Source organism: Ochlerotatus camptorhynchus, unplaced genomic scaffold (genome assembly GCF_037179485.1).
Source record: "Ochlerotatus camptorhynchus isolate MF236.1 unplaced genomic scaffold, CSIRO-AGI_Acam_v1.1 ptg000094l, whole genome shotgun sequence".
Classification (NCBI taxonomy): Eukaryota; Metazoa; Arthropoda; class Insecta; order Diptera; family Culicidae; genus Ochlerotatus; species Ochlerotatus camptorhynchus.
The window spans coordinates 500,450-520,983 of record NW_027040584.1 but is presented as its reverse complement, the minus strand read 5'-3'; the positions used below and the strand labels follow the sequence as shown (position 1 = coordinate 520,983).

Sequence of the window (20,534 nt, the reverse complement as noted above, 5' to 3'; positions counted from 1 at the left end):
ATCCTCAAAAGCAAAATAATCAAATTCATTTAGAGCAAAATGATTATTTTGAATATTGTCGACTCCAGAGCCTAACACCTCGATATTATCATTAACTCAGCATGTGGCAATACTTTTCCATCAATCTGAGTATAAAAACCAACACAATACATTCTATAGCGCTATATTTGTGTAATATAAAAATAATCATATTGCATTTGATCCTCAAAATCATCCCTACCAAGATGAAGATGAATATTGAGATTGACAACAACACAGGCGATAATAAACATTTAGCCACGAATGAACAAAAACAAATGTAGACTTTGATACCCAGGGGTTGCCTTGATCAAGAGAATGTCTTTATGCCAAAATTCAAATGCATGCAGGTAGTTGGTCTATCTGTTAAGGTTGTCTTCATTCCAGCTAAGTTGAGTGTAGAAGGAATGATTTTTATCAGCACTGATCATGATGTTTCAAAGGTCCTTGAATTTTTGCAGTTCACTGGTCATCCTAGCTAAAGTTGTTAATTTTTCAACAGATATGCATATTTGGAATGCCTCGCGGGTAACGCCACTCGACCTTGCGTAGTTTCTCCCAAGGCCGAGTCCAGGGAAACCTTCGGGAAAGTTGGGGGAAGAGAGAGTGTGGCTACACCCGACTTTGAACGAAGGGCCAACGATCAGAATAATCTCTCGCATTACCGATCTCATTCGAAGAAGTTCGCGGGAAAATCGAACTTCCGTTAAGTTCGGCCGAGGTCACCTTCTCTAATCTGAGGTTTACGGTTTTGCTTCACTTTCGTCCGAACCGCAGTTTACAGTGGAAGTGTGTCGTTTTGTTCGCGTTAATGTATAGTTTTGTATAGTGAGTGAAAACAACGTGGTTTTACTTATACTTAAAATTCTAATTTATCGTTGATTGTTTAGTTATAGCAAATCATAAGCTAAATGTAGTGTGCGGCATAGGTTAGATTTTGTGTGCATAGTAAAACAATCTAGGCTAGGTAATGTGCTCGTAGAACAACATTTGTGCTTTGTGCTTAATATTAATTTCAACAGCCGACGACTACATCCAACTTCCGACAACATCACCTGCTTTCCCGGGGCGAAAGATCCCGGCAACCGTCACCTTGTCCGGTGGAAAGCGATCAAATTTCTCATCGCGTATCGGGGCTTGGTGGATACCAACTGCCATTGTTGGAGCGATCACCGTCCACCCACGTGGAAATCGTTGGCCGTCCAACGGTCGAACATTATTGTCGCTGCCGATAACAGCAGCGCAGCAAACAACAGCAGCGAAAACCAACTGGTGAGTCCGTTCCAATTTCTTTGTTGAGTGTGGCGTCCGGCGAGGGAGCGCCACGGAGGACCTTTTTTGCCGACCATAAGGTCGAAGAGCATATTTTGCTAATATGTGGACAAGTCCAATGATTTAATGGTTGGGTGTAGGCAAATAAATCGTGCGCACGTATCGTCAGATATGGACGCCCACCCAACCCATTAATAATAGACACCCGGGTGCCAAGCTTCGTCGTTTCCCGCTTGCTGCATCGTCGTGGGATTAACCGAGGAGACAGAGAAGAGCACAGCACAGATAGGAGGTAGTTGTACCGAGCGCACACAAGTATAAGGCTAGAAGTATAGAGAAGTAGAATAAAGAGGAGTAGAAATACAAACAAATCACAATAAATCCGCAAAAGCATGCTTTAGTTTAAAAACAATAAAAATCAACTTACCGTTTTCCGTTCGTAAATAAATGTTTTGATTTTAAATCGATGTTATGTTTTTGATCAGTCCTATCAAATATTAGAATGAGAGGAAGAAAGTATTTTTACGTTGTTTCGGGTCCGTGTAATTATGTTGTTGTCTTCCGCGTGGTCGGAATTTGACTGTTATGTTGCGTACCTCTTTTGCTGCGGCTGCGCCTCTGGCGGAATTTAAGGTTCAATTTACTTTGATGCTTTCTGAAAAATTTCAAAAGCAGTTTTTTCCGACGCATTATTTCAGATTGCAAAAAGCTCGCACTATTCGATTCCTTTTGATATTTTACACAAAATGACGCGAGCTTTTTGCAATCTAAAATAATGCGTCGAAAAAAACTGCTTTTGAATTTTTAAAAAATGCATCAAAGTAAATTGAACCTTAAGTGAAGCTACCGATGAGGAGAACTTGACGTGGAACGTCGTTTAGGGTTTGTGTATTCTCTTACCGGGAGCTTTTCAGAATTATTTCGATGTTGTGAGAGATTATGCTGTTTCGCAATAGGGGTTTCTACTCGATCAAATTCGATAGTAGTCAAGCTGGCTCGATCTCTTCTTTCTATGAAGATTTTTACTTGGACTCGCCCTGAGGCAGTCTCATCCGGGCAAACTCAACGTGGCCTGCGGTCTTCTTTACCGGAGTGGCGCTTAAGCCGCAAGCTTAACATAGATCGGCCAGTGTCGGCCACAACGATAGATTTGCCGAAGAACCCATTTCCAACGAACCGGAGAGTTTAAGAGTGACCATCCAAAAGTTGCCCGAAAATTCTGAATGTTAAATAAATATATATTTTCCTACTAATTGTTTGTGTTGTGTAAATTTATTCAAGATGATGCAAGAATCCTCCGTTCTTATGAAAACGGTAATAGAGGTGGAGTTCATAACAGTACTGTTATGGTAAATTTAGAGCTGGTTACTCACTGATTTCTCAGATGCGAGCGCCCGGCAACCTCAAAACCACGCGCCTCCATTCCGGATCATCTTTAATTCTAATATAGGAATGTATGTATATCTGCATGTACATACAATTTAGTTCCCTCAAACTGACACTGAGATATGAGTAAAACTTGTCTGCATTCAGCTCGCCGTAAAACTATCTGAGACGTAGTCCTCGGAACTGGGCTGAATTTCACGTAACTGCCGTAAAAATCGGTAAACATTTGTGAAATTCTCTAGACTTCCTTGAACTACTAAGGGAATCCACATTATTTGGACTTCATTGAAAATCACTGGAAGTCCTTCGAACTTCTTAAAAGCTACACAATTTTCCTGAATTGAATGGAGCTGCCTTGAAGTTCTTCATTTTCGGACAAAAATTGTGATGCTCTTAAAATTTCCCTGGACTTCTCTGGACTTCCCTAAAGTTCCCTCAATTTCCATAACGATGATGTGTCATTTTTTTAAGTTCCGCAATTTTTCTGGAATTCTAGGAATGTCCTAAAGCCTTCCTAGCCTTCCTTACATGACGTTCTCGAAACTTCTTTGAAGCATTTGCAATTTCCCTGAAATTATTGGAACTGTCTAGGTTCTTTGATATTCCCTGAAGTTCTCGGAACTTCTACAAAGTTCTTGAAATTTCAGTTATTCTGACTTCCCTGAACTTTTACGAAGCTCTCAAAAAAAGTTTTTTTAATATCTCTGAAGTTCTCTAGAAAACCTGGGAACTTCTTTAAATTTCCCAGTATTTTTCTAAAATCAATAGATTTTCAATGATCTTTCGTGACGTTTCCTCAGTTTTCGAAACATCCCTGAAGCTTACAGAGCATCTTTTAAAATGTTTTTGCATTTTCCTGATGTTTCCAGAATTTCTTTGAAGTTCTCGGATCTTTTCTGACGTTCTCTGGAATGCTTTGATGTTCCCGCTATTCCCATCTTAACTTCCCTTGAGTTATTTGGAATTTCTCTAAATGTCTTTAAGTCCCCACAATTTACCTGAAAATAAAACGAAATAACTAGTGCCGTTCTACGATTTCAACCTTAGTTCTCAAAATTTCCCTGAAGCTCATGAAAACGCCCATAAATTATGGATACAAATTCATCATCATTTTAGAATGTGCCTTCCTTATATGATTCGGACTACCAGAAAGATCTCTGAACTTCCCTTAAATTCTCTAGACTTCTCTGAATTTATCAATTTATTTAAAAAAAGACTCCGTAATTTTGCTTAAGTTAATTTAATTGCCTTGAATTTACTTGATATTCCAAGAAATTCCCGTATCTTTCCTTAAGTTTTGAAAATTTCTTAAAAGCTCACCCGGCAAGATGAAATTTGCTGATGTCTGTATGTGCGTCTGTGGACGCGTTTTATCTAGGCAATGGTTGATATCTCGTTCGATAGGCCCCATTGCGCCATTGATCGCTATTGATTTTTTTTTCTCGATCTAACTTCCGGTTCCGGAGATATATAGCGCAGAATGATTTTAGTTAATGATTTTTTAAAAATCAGCGCTTCATCAACATGAATTTTTTAACAGTAGAAAGCTCATCCATATCTACTTGTGAAAACAAATTCATACCGGTCTGACTTCCGGTTCCGGAGATTTACAGGGTATAATGATTTTAGTTTTTTTGTTTATAAATTTATTTGATAAGGCTCAATCGAATTAACTTAACGGAGCCGAGGATTCTTGGTCACTATACAATACATCTTAAAACTATAGTCAAAAGGTACAACACAATAAACACTTTATCTTCCGCTATCCAAAAAGCCTCCTCCGTCAGAACGGAAGCCACTTCCAGTGGTTTCATTGTATGGTAGAATCGCCAACGAGGGTCAGAGCGCTTCCATTGCCACAATGGACGCAAAACGTGGTCAGCACTCACACACTCATCACTAAACGGTTGCTTTCCAAAGTCGACGACGCATCGACCGAAAGAACTGCTGATGAAGAACAATGAGGAGGACCACACAATGGTTGCTGCTGAGAAAACAGACGATTGCGTGGCACACATCGAGAGTGGCCTGCTTTTGTCGGCAACCGAGTGAACACTGAATGATTTTAGTTAACAATTTTCAAAAATCCATGGTACATCCCATCAACATGAAATTTTCAGCAGTGGGAAGACCTCATCCATATCTACATGTAGAAAAAATTTCATACCGATTTGACATTTGGTGTTGGAGATTCCTCGTGTAAAAAAGGTTCTATTCACCTGGGTTTTCTACTGAAGGACTTGTTACTGCCCTGAAATAAAAGGAACTGCCCTAAAAATATTTTAAACTTTCCTGATAATCTGTGGGCTTCTTTGAAGTTCCCAAATTTTCAAATTGACTTTTCTTAAGTTTTCTGGAGATCTCTGGACTACTTTGATCTGTGGTCTTCTTTGAAGTTCTCAAATTTTCAGTTAAGTTTTCTGGAAATATCTGGACTACTTTGAAATTTTCGAAGCTTTTTTAGGGTTCTCGAAATTTTCATGAAGTTCTTGGAACTGTTCAGAATTTATCGGAACCTACGCTTACGCTTAAAACTTTCCCGATAGTCTGGACTTTCCTGCCGCTCTCCAAACTTTCCTGAAGCTATTGGAACTTCTCAAAAGATCTCTGTAATTCCCCAAAAATCTCTAGACCTAGCTTCTCTGAGGTACTGCGGACCCCCAATTTTATGTATGTTCTCTCTACATCCCTGAAGTTCTCTTGACTTCGCTGAAGTTCTCTGGATATTACTGAAATTCTCAGTACTTCTTAAAAGTTTCTGCAGTTTTTCTGAAGAAAATGATACCACCTTGAAGTTCTTTAAGCTTCCCTGAATTTTCCAAAATATTCCAGAACTTTTTGGGACCTTATGTTCTCGCAGTTTGTTATGAAACTTCTTTGAAATTATCAGCTTTTTCTGTAATTCCTGAAAACTTCTTAAAAGTTCCAACCAATTATGTGAGGGTAATCGGACGCGGCTGAAGATCTCTAATCTTTCATGAAGTCCACTAAGCTTCCCTGAAGTTCTCATGAATAGACTGATGATGATAGTGGTGGTGTAGTGGTAAGTGTGATTACCTCTCATCTCAGCAGGCCTGGGTTCAATCCCAGTCGGCGCCGCCGGGTTGTTCTGAGGTATAACATCTCTGATCAGTGTTCAGGGAAGTAAAGCCGTTGGTCCCCGGTTCATGAGTCGATGGGTCGATAGGTAGGGTCCAGGTGTGGGAGCTGCCTCCCTGGCGTCGGTAGGATTTGTGCTCAGCACGGAAAACAAGATCGACGGAAAACAAACCAAAGGAAAAAAAAAACTGATGATGATCTGGAATTGACCTAAAGATCTCTAAATCTCCCTGAAGTTTGTTGGCTTCCGTGATTTTCTTGGAATTTCTTTGAAGTTTCTGAAATTTTTCTTAAGTTCACTAGAATTCCTTGATGTTTTATGGACTATAATTGAATTTTCGGAAATTTTTGGACGTTCCCGATAACCTCCTGAAATCTGCAGAACAGGTCTTTGTAATCCTCCAAAAATCGCTAGACCTAGCTTCCCTGAGGTACTGGAAATCCTTAATTTTCTTTAAGTTCTCTCTACATCTCTGAAGATCTCTTGACTACGCAGAAGTTCTCTGGATATTATAAAAGTAGTGCGTAGTTCTAGACGTTCTTGACGATCTCGGATCTAGTTTTTGGAACGTCCTACCTTCTCCATAAAAGTTTTCTATTGTAAAACCCAGTTTTTGGAAACTGGGCTTATGAGTTCTAATAGATTGTTTTCTGTTGGTACACGATTCTTTTAGGAAATGTAAAGGTTCTTTGAAACAGTTCCAACGGTATTTTGATACAAATCAGTCCAGAGCAGGGGACAGGACACCTTGTCTGATTATTTAATTTTTTTTTTCAATATATTTTCACTTTCTTGACAAAAGTATTCGTAGAACAAACACTGTGCTATGCTGCACAAAGCTCTATTTTTTACATAGAAATAATTGATGATATTTTCAAATATATCTAAGTTGTCTTGTCCCTTGGTCCAGAGTCCAATTTGAAGGAGCACATGAATTTTGATGTGTCGCATCGAATGTGTCAAGATTGTATGCGATATCGTAGGCGAATTGCAAGCGCACAGTTTATCAGTAGATGTAGCAGAATTTGTTGCTGATTTCGATTGCCGTTACACTTGTCAAGGTAAATTGACAAATTGGCGTATCGGGTAGATAAGAGATCGCGATACCAAGCTCTAGACATTGTGCGTTATCTGACTAGGGCGCTATGTGCATTTGCCCGGTTGAACAACGTTGATTAGTGGAATCCTAGTTGTTTTATAGATTTAGTTGAAAAATGCAAAGCACCTAAAGCGACGGGATCTGCCAAATCGCTAGCATTTTGATTCGTAACTTTGAAGGGGTAATCTTATTTTGAAATCTTCTGTTTACTGCGCGATCCTCTGACGTCATCCGATGTGTTCTGAATTTCCACAACGCACCTTATCGCTCCGACTGGTAGACGAGTGGCATGTTCTCGTGCTTTGGAATGACCGGTTTGACAGCTCGTTTGATTTCGAATGTGGATGATGTATCACCTGTCAGCCGATACTCGTTGGCCTCCACTAAGGTCACTCCGTATAAAAGAACTGTATCTCCGCTTGACCGAACTAGTTTACCCGTGCGATATAGTGTAGAGAACAAGAGTCGGTAGAATGCGTATAGTAGCGTCCCCTGGAGGGACTTGGACAATTACAGTGCTGTGTTGTTTGTTTGGGTTAGTGGTTGGACAATTTTCGAACAATCCTTGCATTCCGAAGTGTACTACATACGAAGAAATCAACACACTATGGTTGACCGGAAATGTATGGCAGTATTGGCAGTGTGAACCGATCGACGGAAACGAGTGGAACCTTCGGTTGAAGACCTGTGCCGCCGGAACGGTGTTTGACTATGCACAGCAGACGTGCGTTGATCAGGACGTTGGCAACGATTTTACGAGTTTGTGTGTTGAACGAAATCCAGCAGATCTGATTCCACCGCATGAAGAATGGCTTGGAATATGTCCGGTTCCTACCTGCGTAACATACCAGGAGATCAATACACTGTGGGCTATTCCGGATCCTGCTTACTTTCTGCAATGTCGACCGGATCCAACCGGAATATGGGTCCTGCAGCAGATGCCTTGTGCTTTGCCGACACTGTTCCATTTTGGTAAACAGATCTGCGTTTCTCGAGACCAATGGGAGGCTTGTGATGGTCAGGTTGTACCTGATGACATAATCACCACTGTCGGGCCACCCGTCACGACTGCCGCTCCTTCAAACCCACCTACCAATGCACCAACGCCAGCTCCTACTCTTCCTCCACCGGTTACCACAATCGCACCCACTCCTGCTCCCACTCCTGCTCCCACTCCTGCTCCCACTCCGGCTCCCACTCCTGCTCCCACTCCTGCTCCCACTCTTGCTCCCACTCCTGCACCCACTCCTGCACCCACTCCTGCTCCCACTCCTGCTCCCACTCCTGCTCCCACTCTTGCTCCCACTCCTGCTCCCACTCCTGCTCCCACTCCTGCTCCCACTCCTGCTCCCACTGCTGCTCCCACTCCTGCTCCCACTCTTGCTCCCACTTCTGCTCCAACGCTTCCTCCAATTCTTTCCACTCCGGAAGACGAATCCGATTACTGCATTCTACCGCGCTGTGAAACTTTTCAGGAGATCAACACACTGTGGCCTTATCCGGACAATCACTTCTTCTACCAGTGCCGTCCTGCTTTCGGAGGCGGCTGGGTACCGCAACAGATGCCATGTGCTCCGGCAACAGTGTTCAGCTTCCACCATCAGGTTTGCGTTTGGCCTGTTCAATGGGTCGATCCGTGCATAGACGTAACCACAGATAGTCCTACGGAAGGGCCAACGACTCCGGATGAACCGGCAACTACGGTAGCACCAACGACTACGGTAGAGCCAACGACTACGGTAGAGCCAACGACTCCGGATGAACCGGCAACTACGGTAGAACCAACGACTCCGGATGAACCGACACAGCCGACCACGGCCGTCCCCAGCGATAGACCAATCCTTGTAGATTGCCTGGTCCCGAATTGCGTGTACCTTCAAAACAGTGAGCTTCTATGGCCCACCAGAATCCCGGAAGATTTCTACCGCTGTATATTTCTGTTGGATACCATATGGTTTGCCTTCCGGGATCGCTGCCCGCAGGGAACCTACTTCAATTTCAATGAGCAAAGGTGTGCCGATCCATCCTTGTGGGATGACGTCTGCGCGGATGTTCCCGAAGACATTACGACGACCCAGATGACGACGGTTGCGGTGACGGAAGATGGGGAAATAGGTGACCCACTACCGGTTATCTGCGGATCACCGCGTTGCGAAACGACCGCGGAGCGAGATATTCGGTGGCCCAGCACCGTTGCCAATCAATTCTACGAGTGTGTATGGGTCGAACGTTTCTTCCAGTTCATTCCGTTCCCGAAGCGATGCCCGAACTTCTTGCTGTTTGATTTCCTCAAGCAGGACTGCGTAGAACCCCTCGAATGGGTCGATATTTGTCCGATCTTCCCAACGCTGCCACCAAGCTGTCCGGACTGTTGTCCTACCTGTCCACCAGCTACGGAGAGTCCAACGGAGGCTCCTACTACACCTCCCGTCATTCCGGAGTGGATGCCGGTTCCAATAATTTGCGGCCAACCACGTTGCACTACGCCTGTGGAGCAAGCTTTCTTGTGGCCTGCTGAAAACCCTCAGAATTTCTATATGTGCATAGATACCGATAACGGTTGGATGCAGGCCACATTGTTGGATTGCGGTGCCGGTCAATATTTCCAAACCATGGTACAAACTTGCGTTCCTGAAGTGGACTACGATTGGACATTCTGTCCAATCTACCCACCACCTCCGCCGATACCGACTGTTGCACCACAACCTTCCGGCTGCCGAACGGACTTCAACCCCAGCACCGTGTTTCCCATTGTTTGCGATATGCCACGCTGTATTACTGCAACCGATCTGGCTACTCGCTGGCCGGCTACGCACAAACAATTCTTCTACATCTGCCAACCATCTGGTGATCACTTCGTCGAAACCTTGGTTCAATGTGACATTGGCTTTGAGTTTGACTTCTTCCGTCAATGCTGCACCGACGAGCTGGTCAGCGAAGAAGTCTGCCCAATCTACCCGGCCCTTCCGACAATCGCTCCTAGCATCCCGGTGAAGACCTGTGTAGACAACTACAATCCTACCAGTATCCTACCAGCAACCTGCGACCTTCCACGTTGCAGCACTTCACCCGAAGTTTCTGCATACTGGCCCTCGGCTAACCCATCGAAGTTCTACGAATGCGAACTGCAGTTATTCGGTTCGCACATCCCATCGCTCAAGGACTGCCCGCAGGATACGACGTTTGACTTCTTCCGTCAGTGTTGCACCTCAACGCCGGTTCTTTCGCCGGAAGAAGTCTGCGCGCTCTTCATCGAGCCACCTGCCACGGTTCCGCCCAAATCTGAGGTCGCCTGCGACCAACCTCGGTGCGATACCGACGAAGATCGCAGCTTCCTATGGCCGTCGGCTGATCCGAGCGTTTTCTACGGCTGCGAGGAATTGTGGGATGGATCCTTATGGCCGCAGATGTTCATCTGTCCGTCGGATCTGGTGTTCCTGGTGCAGAAGCAGCTCTGTGGTGAAGTCTCGCTACACCAGAACACCTGCGGATCGGTTGATGTTCCGCAGCCGGAACTGGAGCCTCCAGCGGAGGATACACCCATCTTGACGCTTCCTCCGTGGTTGTCATGAGGCGGTACTGTTTTGGGGTGACGAGGGATGGATTAGGCTTAGGATGTAGGTTAGGAAGTCGCCATTTTGTATTTATTGTGCGCGTTTCTCAGTATATTTGATTTGTATAATAAAGTATGAAAATGAGAACGGAGGTTTTGTTCGATGCCGAGAGTTCAGCTAGGAAATATGGACAATTTCGTCGTTGGTTAGGGTGAAAAAGTAATATATATCAAAACCTCTATGTAAGTCTAACGAAAGAAATTCCTGAATGTTTTGAATCGACCTTCTCCGATTTGTATGAAACTTTGCGCAATTGTTTGTTATGGGCGTTGAATTCCATTTTTGCTAAAATTTGGTAATTTTGGATCTTGTTTGAAGGTTGTTGAACTTCTCTGTTTCTCTGGAGTTTGCAAGAATTTCCTGGGGTTCGCAAAACTTTATTGAAAATCCTGTAGACTAGACTGCATTCAGTATCCCTCGTCGGAATGGTTTCAAACTCGTTTTGTATGACCTGCTATTGGTACCATCGGTCATCAACTTATTAACAATTATTAAAGTTTGAGAACGCAGTAGTGTTTTGTCTGCTACTGCCAACCCAACCCAAGATTTGGAACTATTTAGTATGATAATGTACAATGACGGTATTTGACATACTCAGGGCTGAAAAGTGCCTCAGAGCGTTGACAAAGCAACTTTGTGCATATGTATCGCACAAAACTAGACACATACACGTTTCTCCCATTTGCTTCGCACAATCTTTTCCAACTAATCTTTGAGAAAGCGATCCGCACAATGAGCGGTACACTTAGTGCGGCGCAGGGAGGGAATAAAAAACAGCAAGCAGTTAATGTCCTCTTTGAGTTCTTTGCAGACTTTTCTTGCCACGATTGTATGCATAGGAGATGAAGAAGTGCACAACGAAGAAGAATGTTGCCTTTTTGCTGGGTTTCCCATTTGCAAACCTACACTGAGTGGCACTATTTGCGTCGAAGCCGTCGGAGCGATGGCTACACATTGAGTTTTCGTTATTTTTGAGTGTGTATTTCTTCTCTTCTCCGCTGCTCTACACTTACGCATGGTGAAAGGCTAGCAAACTTAGAGTTTACTTGATTCTCGCTTTGTGGATTTCAGAAAATCAGTACATTGCGCGCATTGAGTGATCAGATGACAGCCCTGGACATGATGAACTACTTTACCCAAGACGGCAACTCTCTACAACCAGCCTGAAATGTGTTATAGCTTGGTGTAAAAATCAACTATTTCCAATGGAATCGGATTCCGGAATTTCCGTATCAGGTACTGTCCAGGGCAGGGCCCCACAAAGTCACTTTCAATCGAAAATCGTCAAGTGACGATGAAGCTGTCAACCATCACTTTCAATTGAAAGTCATTCTGCCTTCTCTTCGAGCAGATCCCCGTCAACATCAACAGAACCACTTTCGATCGGTTTTCATGCTGTTTGTTTTGGCTTGATTCGTGTTCGTTTCTTCTTTCATTGTCAAATGAACTTACTTTTGCATTGCGAAGCGAAGCTGTTCGATCCAAATTCGCGCAGTTTGTATGACTTTGGTTGATTGTTCACTCGGTCCATTTAAGCGTGTGCGCATAGATCTGTGCACGTGGTTGTAAAATGTATCATTGTTGGGTGGTTTGTTTACCCATCAATAGGGGTATGTTTTTAATCGGGGTGACGTCTAGTGATCGAAAATTGATATGCGACGCCAAGATTGTGGCTTCCGATTCCAGAATAAGTGGGAAATATTGTCAAATACCCATCAATATAGGTATTTTTGGAATCGTGATGGCATCTAGAGGCCAGAAATCGATATCCGACGCCATTTTGAAATCCATGATGGCGGCTTCTGGCTTAAGAAAAAGTTGTAAATTCTATCAAATACCCATACAAACGGTTTTTTTTAGAGTCTAGAAGCCGGAAATCTATATCCGACGCCGAAAATGGATGTCACGCCGTCTTTAAACCCAAGATGGCGGCTTTGGTTCAGAAAAACTGTGAAATACTATCCAATACCGATCAATGTGGGTTTTTTGAAACCGGGCTGACATCTAGAAGCCAGAAATAAATGTGCGACGCCATCTTGAAATTCAAGATGGTAGCTTCCAATTTCAGAAGAAGTGTCAAAACAGCCTACAAATGGCGTCATATATCGATTTTCAGCATCTACGCATGGTCTCCGTTCCGAAAATACCCAGATCTTAGACACTTTTTGTGAAACCCGATGGTCGCCATATTGGATTCTAAAATGGCATTGGATATCGATTTTTGGTATCTACACGTTGTCCCCATTCCGAAAATACCAATATTGTAGGGTATTTGACACTTTCTGAACCATGATGGCTGCCATATTGGATTCCAAAGTGATATCTGATATCGACTTTCGGCATCTACGCGTTGTCCCTGTTCTGAAAATAACCATATTGTAGGATATTTGACACCTATTCTGAAACCATATGGCCGCCATATTGGAGTCAAACATAGCATCGGATATCGATTTTCGGCAGCCACGCGTTGTCTCCGTGCCGAAATACCCATAGCTTAGGGTATTTGACACGTTTTGGATTCCAAAATGGCGTCGAATATCGAATTTTTGGCATCTACGCGTCGTCTCCGTTCCGAAAATACCCAAACTGTAGGATGTTTGACACTTTCTGAATCCTGATGGCCGTCACATTGGATTCCAACATATTGTCGGATATCGATTTTTGCCATCTACGCGGCATCCCCGTTCCGAAAATACCCTATTGTAGGGCATTTGACACTTTTCTGAAACCAGATGGCCGCCATATTGGATTCCAACATATCGTCGAATATCGATTTTCCGCACCTTCGTGTCGTCCTCGTTCCGAAAATACTCATATTGTGGGGTTATTGTGAACCACTTCGGCGACTTGGAGATGCTTTGCCACAGCAATCCACCCTGGGTGATAGCTCTCCAAGAAGTTAACAAGGTGACGGTAGACCAGATGGATCGTTCCCTTACCGGAAAATACGCCTGGACCCTCAAAAGAGGTAGCAATTTTCGCCACTCCGTAGCCATTGGTGTTCTAAGGAGCATACCTTTTCAACGAGATTGACCTGGGAACTGATCTTCCCATAGTTGCTGTTCAATTGGAGAAGCCGGCAAACATTGCGATTGCCTGTGCATACCTGCTACAAAATCTGTCAAATAAAATCACCGGCGTTTTCAGCAAGCTACCCGAACGAAGGATATTTGTCGGAGACCTCAATGGGCATCATCCAACTTGGGGCTGTCCTCTTCCGGATCCTAGAGGAAGCATCCTAATGGACCTACTCGATCAGGAAGACATGGCGGTGCTCAACCATGGAAACCCAACATTCTTCAACGGACCTCACGCCACGGCTATCGACGTCTCTTCGATCAGCCGTTCCATAGCAGGAAAAGTCACGTGATGTACCAATGCGGATTTGTACGGAAGTGATCATTACCCTATCCAAATGCAGCTTTCGTCAGCCACGGCCCCAAAAGTCAAGAAAAGACCTCGCTGGCGGTACGACGAGGCTGACTGGTCTGTCACTGATCCTCGAACGCAATCCGCTAACCATCTCGGATTTTTCTAAGTTGGCGTTAGATGCTGCATCCGCTACCATACCAAAGACCAGTAGCCTACCTGGACGAAAAGCCCTCCGTTGGTGGAGCGAAGACACCAAAAAAGCCGGTCAAGCCCGCCGGAAAGCTCTACGGAAACTCAAGCGAACCCCGAGAGATGACCCAAACAGGAAAGAGCTACTAACCCGGTACCGTGCACTGCATATTCAATGCAGAAAAGAAGTGAGAAGGTTTCCTTGAATGCATCAACGCCTCCCAGTCCTCTGCCGATCTCTGGAGCAGGGTAAATGCTCTCAGCGGTAAACGGCACTCGACGCCATTACATGTACAAGCTAACGGAGTTACCATCTCCGAACCGGCAGCCGTCGCCGAAGAACTCGGAGGATATTTTGCAGAAATTTCTGCCATCTCCCGTTACGATAGCCACTTTCAGCGGTTGGCAAACCTTACCCGTACATCAGTCGCTGAGTTCAGCATCGCGCCTGACACGGACAACCTCGAAATCAACGAGCCTTTCTCCTGGGAGGAACTTCAGCACGCACTAAGCCGCAGCAACGGAAAATCTGCGGGACCTGAAGATCTCGGGTATCCACTTTTAAAAAAGCTGCCCCTTGAGGGCAAGTGTTGCATGCTGGAGATGCTCAACCAACACTGGGTCTGTGATACCTACCCGACGCTGTGGAAGGAGAGTCTCGTCGTGCCCATCCCGAAGGCAAACGAAAAAGACAGGGGCACATCTAAGTTTCGGCCGATCGTTCTCACATCCTGCATGACCAAGGCATTCGAACGGATGGTGAACCGTCGACTCAAGATGTCCCTTGAGACCAACAGCTTGCTCAACCACCGACAACATGCCTTTCGACAAGGTTTCGGTACGTCCACGTACTTTGCCACTCTGGGGGACGTCCTCAAGGAAGCTTACGACCAGGAACACCACGTTGAAATCATCTCTTTGGACATCTCCAAGGCTTTCAGCCGGACGTGGACGCCAGCCGTCCTGAAAAAACTTACAAACTGGGGCTTGAAGGGGCATATGATGTATTTCATACAAAACTTCTTGACCAACCGGTCATTCCGTGTATTGGTGGGGAACACGCGGTCGAAAAGTTCCAGCGAGGAGACCGGAGTCCCTCAAGGCTCCGTTATCGCAGTCACGTTGTTTCTGGTGGCAATGAACGGGGTATTTGACCGGCTACCTGGGCGCATTTACATATTTGTTTGGCAGTCTCTGCCGTCGTCAAATGGACCGACTCGATGGGTTTCCAGCTGTCCGCCAGGAAGAGCATCCGATGCCACGTATGTCCGTCTCAGCACCGAGTCAATAGCACCCCAATTACGATCCACGACCAAGCCATTCCAAACAGGAAAACAGTTCGCGTCCTCGGCGTACTGATCGACCGAACGCTCTCCTTCGACCAGCATTTCCAACAGGTCAAAAAGGACTGCCGCAGTAGACTCAACCTCGTTAAAACGATCTCTCGGCCTCACCGATCCAACAACCGCGATGTTCGGTTCCGGGTGGCGCGAGCCATCATCGACAGTAGGTTGCTTTACGGGACGGAAATTACTTGCATCGCTTCCGAGAAGCTGGTTAGAACCCTAGCACCAATCTACAACAGCTACATCCGCATCATATTTGGTCTCCTGCCATCCACTCCAGCAGACGCCGCATGCATCGAAGCGGGTTTTCTTCCTTTCCGATTCTGCTTAAACGCAAATATTGCCACAAAAGCCGCCGCCTTTTCCGCCAAGACCTCCGGAAACAATAGGATCTTTCTCCTCGACGAGGGGAACAGAGTCCTCCGCACGGCCGCCGACATCGACCTCCCCCCAGTGGCCAAAGTCCATTGGTATGGAGAGAAAAGTTGGCACTCTTCACGAATCCAATTGGACAATCGGATCAAGAACCGCTTCAAAACAGGGGATGCATCCATGATTTTGCGCAGATCGGTCGCCGAGTTACCTGGGTTCAACTATGCCGACCACGTACATCGGTACACCGACGGCTCCCGATCGATAAACGGAGTAAGTATCGGGATTTTTGGAGACGGTACTGCTGTAAGCAGTAGTCTTCCTCCACAATGCTCGGTTTTCTCGGCCGAGGCTGCAGCGATCTTCCGTGCCGCTACGACGCCAGCCAACAAACCAATACATATATTAACCGACTCACACAGCGTCGTTCAAGCGATCACCTCGGAAGCACCAGAACACCCATGGATCCAGGCGATTATCAAGTACGCCCCACCGAACACCGTGTACACATGGATTCCCGGACACTGCGGAGTGCCAGGTAACGAGTCTGCTGATCACCTTGCCGGAGCCGGGACATCGGGTACCAGACTCACCAACAAGGTACCCCTACAGGACGTCAGACGGTGGATCATGCGGACCATTCGAGCGGCATGTGAAGCCGAGTGGTTCCGCAACAGAACTGCCTTCATTCGCAAAGTCAAAGGGTCAACTGAACCATGGAGCGAACTGGACAACCTGAGGGATCAACGCGTGATTTCGCGGCTTCGAACCGGGCACAACAAACTCTACTATAACTATGGTGGCCTGCCGTTCCACAGAAGCTGCATCATCTGTGGGGTACCCTACACCGTCGAACACATCCTGTGCAACTGTCCGGAGTTCCGAAATCTTCGGGAGTCACTCTGCCTAACTTCCAGCATCAGTGATCTGCTCGGGAATGATACTTCGGCCTCGGCAGCACTAGTAACCTTCTTAAAAGAAGCCAACATCTACCACTTGGTATAGCAGGAATTTCTTTCGGCCGCCGGGACATCTCATCCCCTATTGGACCCATGCCAGCTGAGCTCTGTTTTGTTTGGATTAATCGTTTGTTGCTTGTCTTAAATCATTTTGTTTTCTGTTGTTCCTCTGTTGCATTATTTTATATATTGTTATTTTTTCCATATAAGTTGAAGAGCCAGCAACCAAAGTTATTTACAAAATGTTAATATACCATGTATTTAGAGGTTACTTACTCTGAGCCCTCTCCCTTCTTCGAAGATAAACTAGCCATAGGCTAAAAATCTCCTTAATAAAGAACTAAAAAAAAAGTACTAAGTATTCATTTTTGAGTAACAAATATTCATAAATGGGTAATATTTTTACTCATTTAATGGGTAGTCCCAGTCTCCCTCAAAAATGCTTCCTTTGTAGTCATTATTGGGTATTTTGCGGTTACCGTGTAAACAAAATAAAAATATCCCTCCTAATTTCCCACTAAACAAACCAACGACCGAATCAACGCTACCACAACACTACAACAATCGATCAACCGTACCAAAACCACTACTGATAACGTTTTTCAGTACCGGAAAATCACTTACGCGAAAAAATACCGAGAAATTCTTTGGTACAAGCAATGTAAATATTTACCGTATTTGACAAAACCCAGGTAATCATGACGTTTGATTATTGAAAACAATTTGAATGAAAAGAGACGAACCAGCTACAGGCTGAAAATCTTTATAATAAAGCAAAAAAAAAATTGAATGAAGAGAAGAGACCTACTGCTGTCATGATTACCATGGGTTTTGTCAAATAAGGTAAATATTTACATTGCTTGTACCAAAGAATTTTGACAGCTCCTTAAAATGCCAACCGACCACGGGCAGAGCCTACTCATTTTTCGGAACCGGTTTTTTTTTTCACTCTGCAATGCATTTTTAATCGTCTTTGAATGAGGTATAAACATTGCCTGTCGGTTAAAATTTCACAATTCTACGAGAGGGAGAAATCCTGGTCAATGCAACCCTAATATCTTAAGTGCTACTTTTTCTAAATATCCGAGGAATGGTTGAAAAATGGGCAGAAGAACTTTTCCCCTGCATTTTATTTGTATACGCCTTTAAGTATGCTTCACCTAACCACCACCCGTTCGTTATCTACCCGAATTCTTATCTCCGATTGCCACTTCCGTTGTTCTCAGACACTTCGTCATCCATCGAAGAAAACAAAAATCCGTACCATTCACAGCGAAAAATAAATTTTAATATTACATCCAAGAGGATGCACTTCAATCATGTCGAAAATCTCAAGTCATTTTTATGGCCACCAAAATAAACAAATGCAGTAAAAGCAGCGTAAATGATAGTTTTGTCCTTTTTGGCAAGTTTTACATTTTTGACACGATTGAAGTACATCCACTTTGATGTGATATCAAAATTTAATTTTTTGCTGTGTTCCTCTCGTGTTTTCGGTCGCCCATCTCACCCATTCATGAACTGCATCAACCAGAAAAACTTTTAAACCTAATTAGGCACCGGAAAAAATTGAAAACAAACGCACTATGAATCGCACTGGGGCCCCGGTCCTGCTGCCAAAAACATTGTCCATTAAGATGACACGATAACGCTTTCAACTCGGTGCTATAAAACAACCATTGATTACCGATGGAAGGTTACTTTCGTTCCATTTTGTCTGTGCTCCGGTGTCTCGTCTACTTTCACGCTTTCCGTCGAACGGAACTGAATTTTTTTTTATCGTCATGAAGGGTACGTATCGTCCAGTTAGGTTCGATCAGGACTTACATTCGTTGGTTTGATTTTCCGCAGGTATCGCTCTGATACTGTTGGCCCTGGTGGTAGCCATCTCAGCCCGATGTGTCCGTGACAACACGGCCGGACAGCCGGGCTGCAAGAAACAGGAGGAAGTGACCCAAGGCGTCTGGCGCCACAATCACGATCCGACTGCCTACTGGGAATGCGTGAAGCTGAACGAGCCGGCCGTCCTGCGTCGTTGCGTCAGTGATTCCGCCTTCCATGCCACGATGCTGGAATGCGTCAACTGGGACGAGTGGGAATGGGAACCAGCATGCGCTCCGCTGTCCCGACCGGATAACTAAACGAGCCAATTGGGAAAATCGGATTCAAATGACTTAGCTTTTACGACAGCGATGTGCCAGTTGAAGTCTTTTGCCAAGACATTTAAGCAACGAAGAGTGGACGCAACTGTGATACCGTATCAAACCAACACGACCATAATAGCAGCAATCAGTGTGATAAGGTTCTTTTCTAGGGAATAAAGCCCAGTAAAACGTACGTTTCCAAGAGTTTTATTATATACAGTAGTCTTCCCATTCCCAGCGGTTGACGCAGAATTGGAATCCTCCGTGGAAGAAGGTTCCAGCACCGCAATCCCTTTCTATCGGAATCCAATGCCCGAACTCGTTTGGTATGCACTGATAGAACATGGTCCAGTCCGTGTGTGGGTAGAGGGTGGGATCCTGGAACATGCATACCGGAACTGGACAGGTGCCCCTAATGGGGTCAGTAGTTGTGCCTGGATCTGGGTACGGTGTTGTCGTTTCTGGGTACAGTGTTGTCGTTTCTGGAGGGGGGAACGTTGTTGTCTGAGGTTCCTCCGTGGTCGTCTCCGGTTGCTCCGTGGTTGTTGTCGGCTGCTCCGTGGTCGTCTGTGGTTGTTCCGTAGTCGTCTGTGGCAGCTGTTCCGTAGTCGTCTGCGGCGGCTGTTCCGTAGTCGTCTGGGGCGACTGTTCCGTAGTCGTCTGCGACGGCACCGTAGTCGTCTGCGGCGGCTCCGTAGTCGTCTGCGGCGGCTCCGTAGTCGTCTGCGGCAGCTCCGATGTCGTCTCCAATTCCTCATCCGGAGTTGTCTGTGGCGTGATCACCACGTCAAACGTGCAATCCTGCTCCCAAAAGCGAGCATCCACGCACAGCTGTAGCGAGTAGCTGAACAGGTAACCCATGGCACATTCGCGCCGCACGGCTACCATTCCACCGGTAGGCCCTGGAATGCACTGCAGAAAAAAGCTTGGGTCTTCCTCAGGCCATAGCTGCCTCTGGTCCAGTATAGTTTGGCAGACAACCCGGGGACATTCCGGTAGCGATGTCGTTGGTGGGCACGGTTTTTCCCACTGTGATGGATGAACGCACTGTTGGTGGGTGAAGTCGAACAAGGTTCCGTACAGGCATGGTCTTCTTATGAGGTGCCACTGCGGAGGCTCGCAAATTATATAGAAATTTGGATCACGGAAAGGCCACAGCGTGGCTTGGTCTGCTTCGGTGGCACACGACGGAGGCGCACAACTAACGTCCACTGCGTATAGATCAGGTTGAAGTGCGGAGCTCAACGCTGCGGCCCAGAGGAATACGGCCAGCTGGATTAGTGTTGACATCGCAAGTAGAGCTTAGTTTCGTTACTGAATGAAATGGATTTCTTCCGGAAGGTGTTGTCTTACTTGAAGGGGTGTTAATCTAATCTATCGGTACGAAATTGGACAGAAAACTTAATTGCTGCTTTATCTGCCGTTGGTAATGGACGATACGTTCCTTTTGTAGGTATTGTAAACAAATCACGTCATAAAGTTATTTGTGGTGAGTTTTCTACTGCAATGAGCTTCTGAGCAATGGAAGAAATTCACCTCTAGGAAATTCTTCGAAAAAAATCCAGCGTGGGGTTGTTGGAAGTACCCAGATGATCTTTCCCAAAGCTCAAGCTGGGATATTTATAGGGACTGGGGATTGGAGAGAGCTGTGAAAAACCGTTAC

At 45.3% G+C, this 20,534-nt stretch overlaps 3 protein-coding genes across 6 annotated transcripts in view; 2 read left to right on the top strand and 1 right to left on the bottom strand.

Moving 5' to 3' along the window:
• Lerp (lysosomal enzyme receptor protein) overlaps positions 1-20,534 on the top strand; it is a 483,866-nt gene that overhangs the window by 426,976 nt on the left and 36,356 nt on the right. The window lies entirely within an intron of this gene.
• On the top strand, positions 7,299-10,447 carry LOC135698713 (uncharacterized). The gene has a single exon (XM_065218794.1). It carries the CDS (start codon positions 7,349-7,351, stop codon positions 10,445-10,447), a length of 3,099 nt encoding a protein of 1,032 aa, XP_065074866.1. The 5' UTR covers positions 7,299-7,348.
• LOC135698679 (uncharacterized) lies at positions 19,066-20,201 on the bottom strand. The gene has a single exon (XM_065218757.1). It carries the CDS (start codon positions 20,159-20,161, stop codon positions 19,082-19,084), a length of 1,080 nt encoding a protein of 359 aa, XP_065074829.1. The 5' UTR covers positions 20,162-20,201; the 3' UTR covers positions 19,066-19,081.

Excerpts from the sequence above, each read along its gene's own strand:
- LOC135698679 (XM_065218757.1), bottom strand. The coding sequence starts at position 20,161 with ATGTCAACACTAATCCAGCTGGCCGTATTCCTCTGGGCCGCAGCGTTG.
- LOC135698713 (XM_065218794.1), top strand. The coding sequence starts at position 7,349 with ATGCGTATAGTAGCGTCCCCTGGAGGGACTTGGACAATTACAGTGCTG.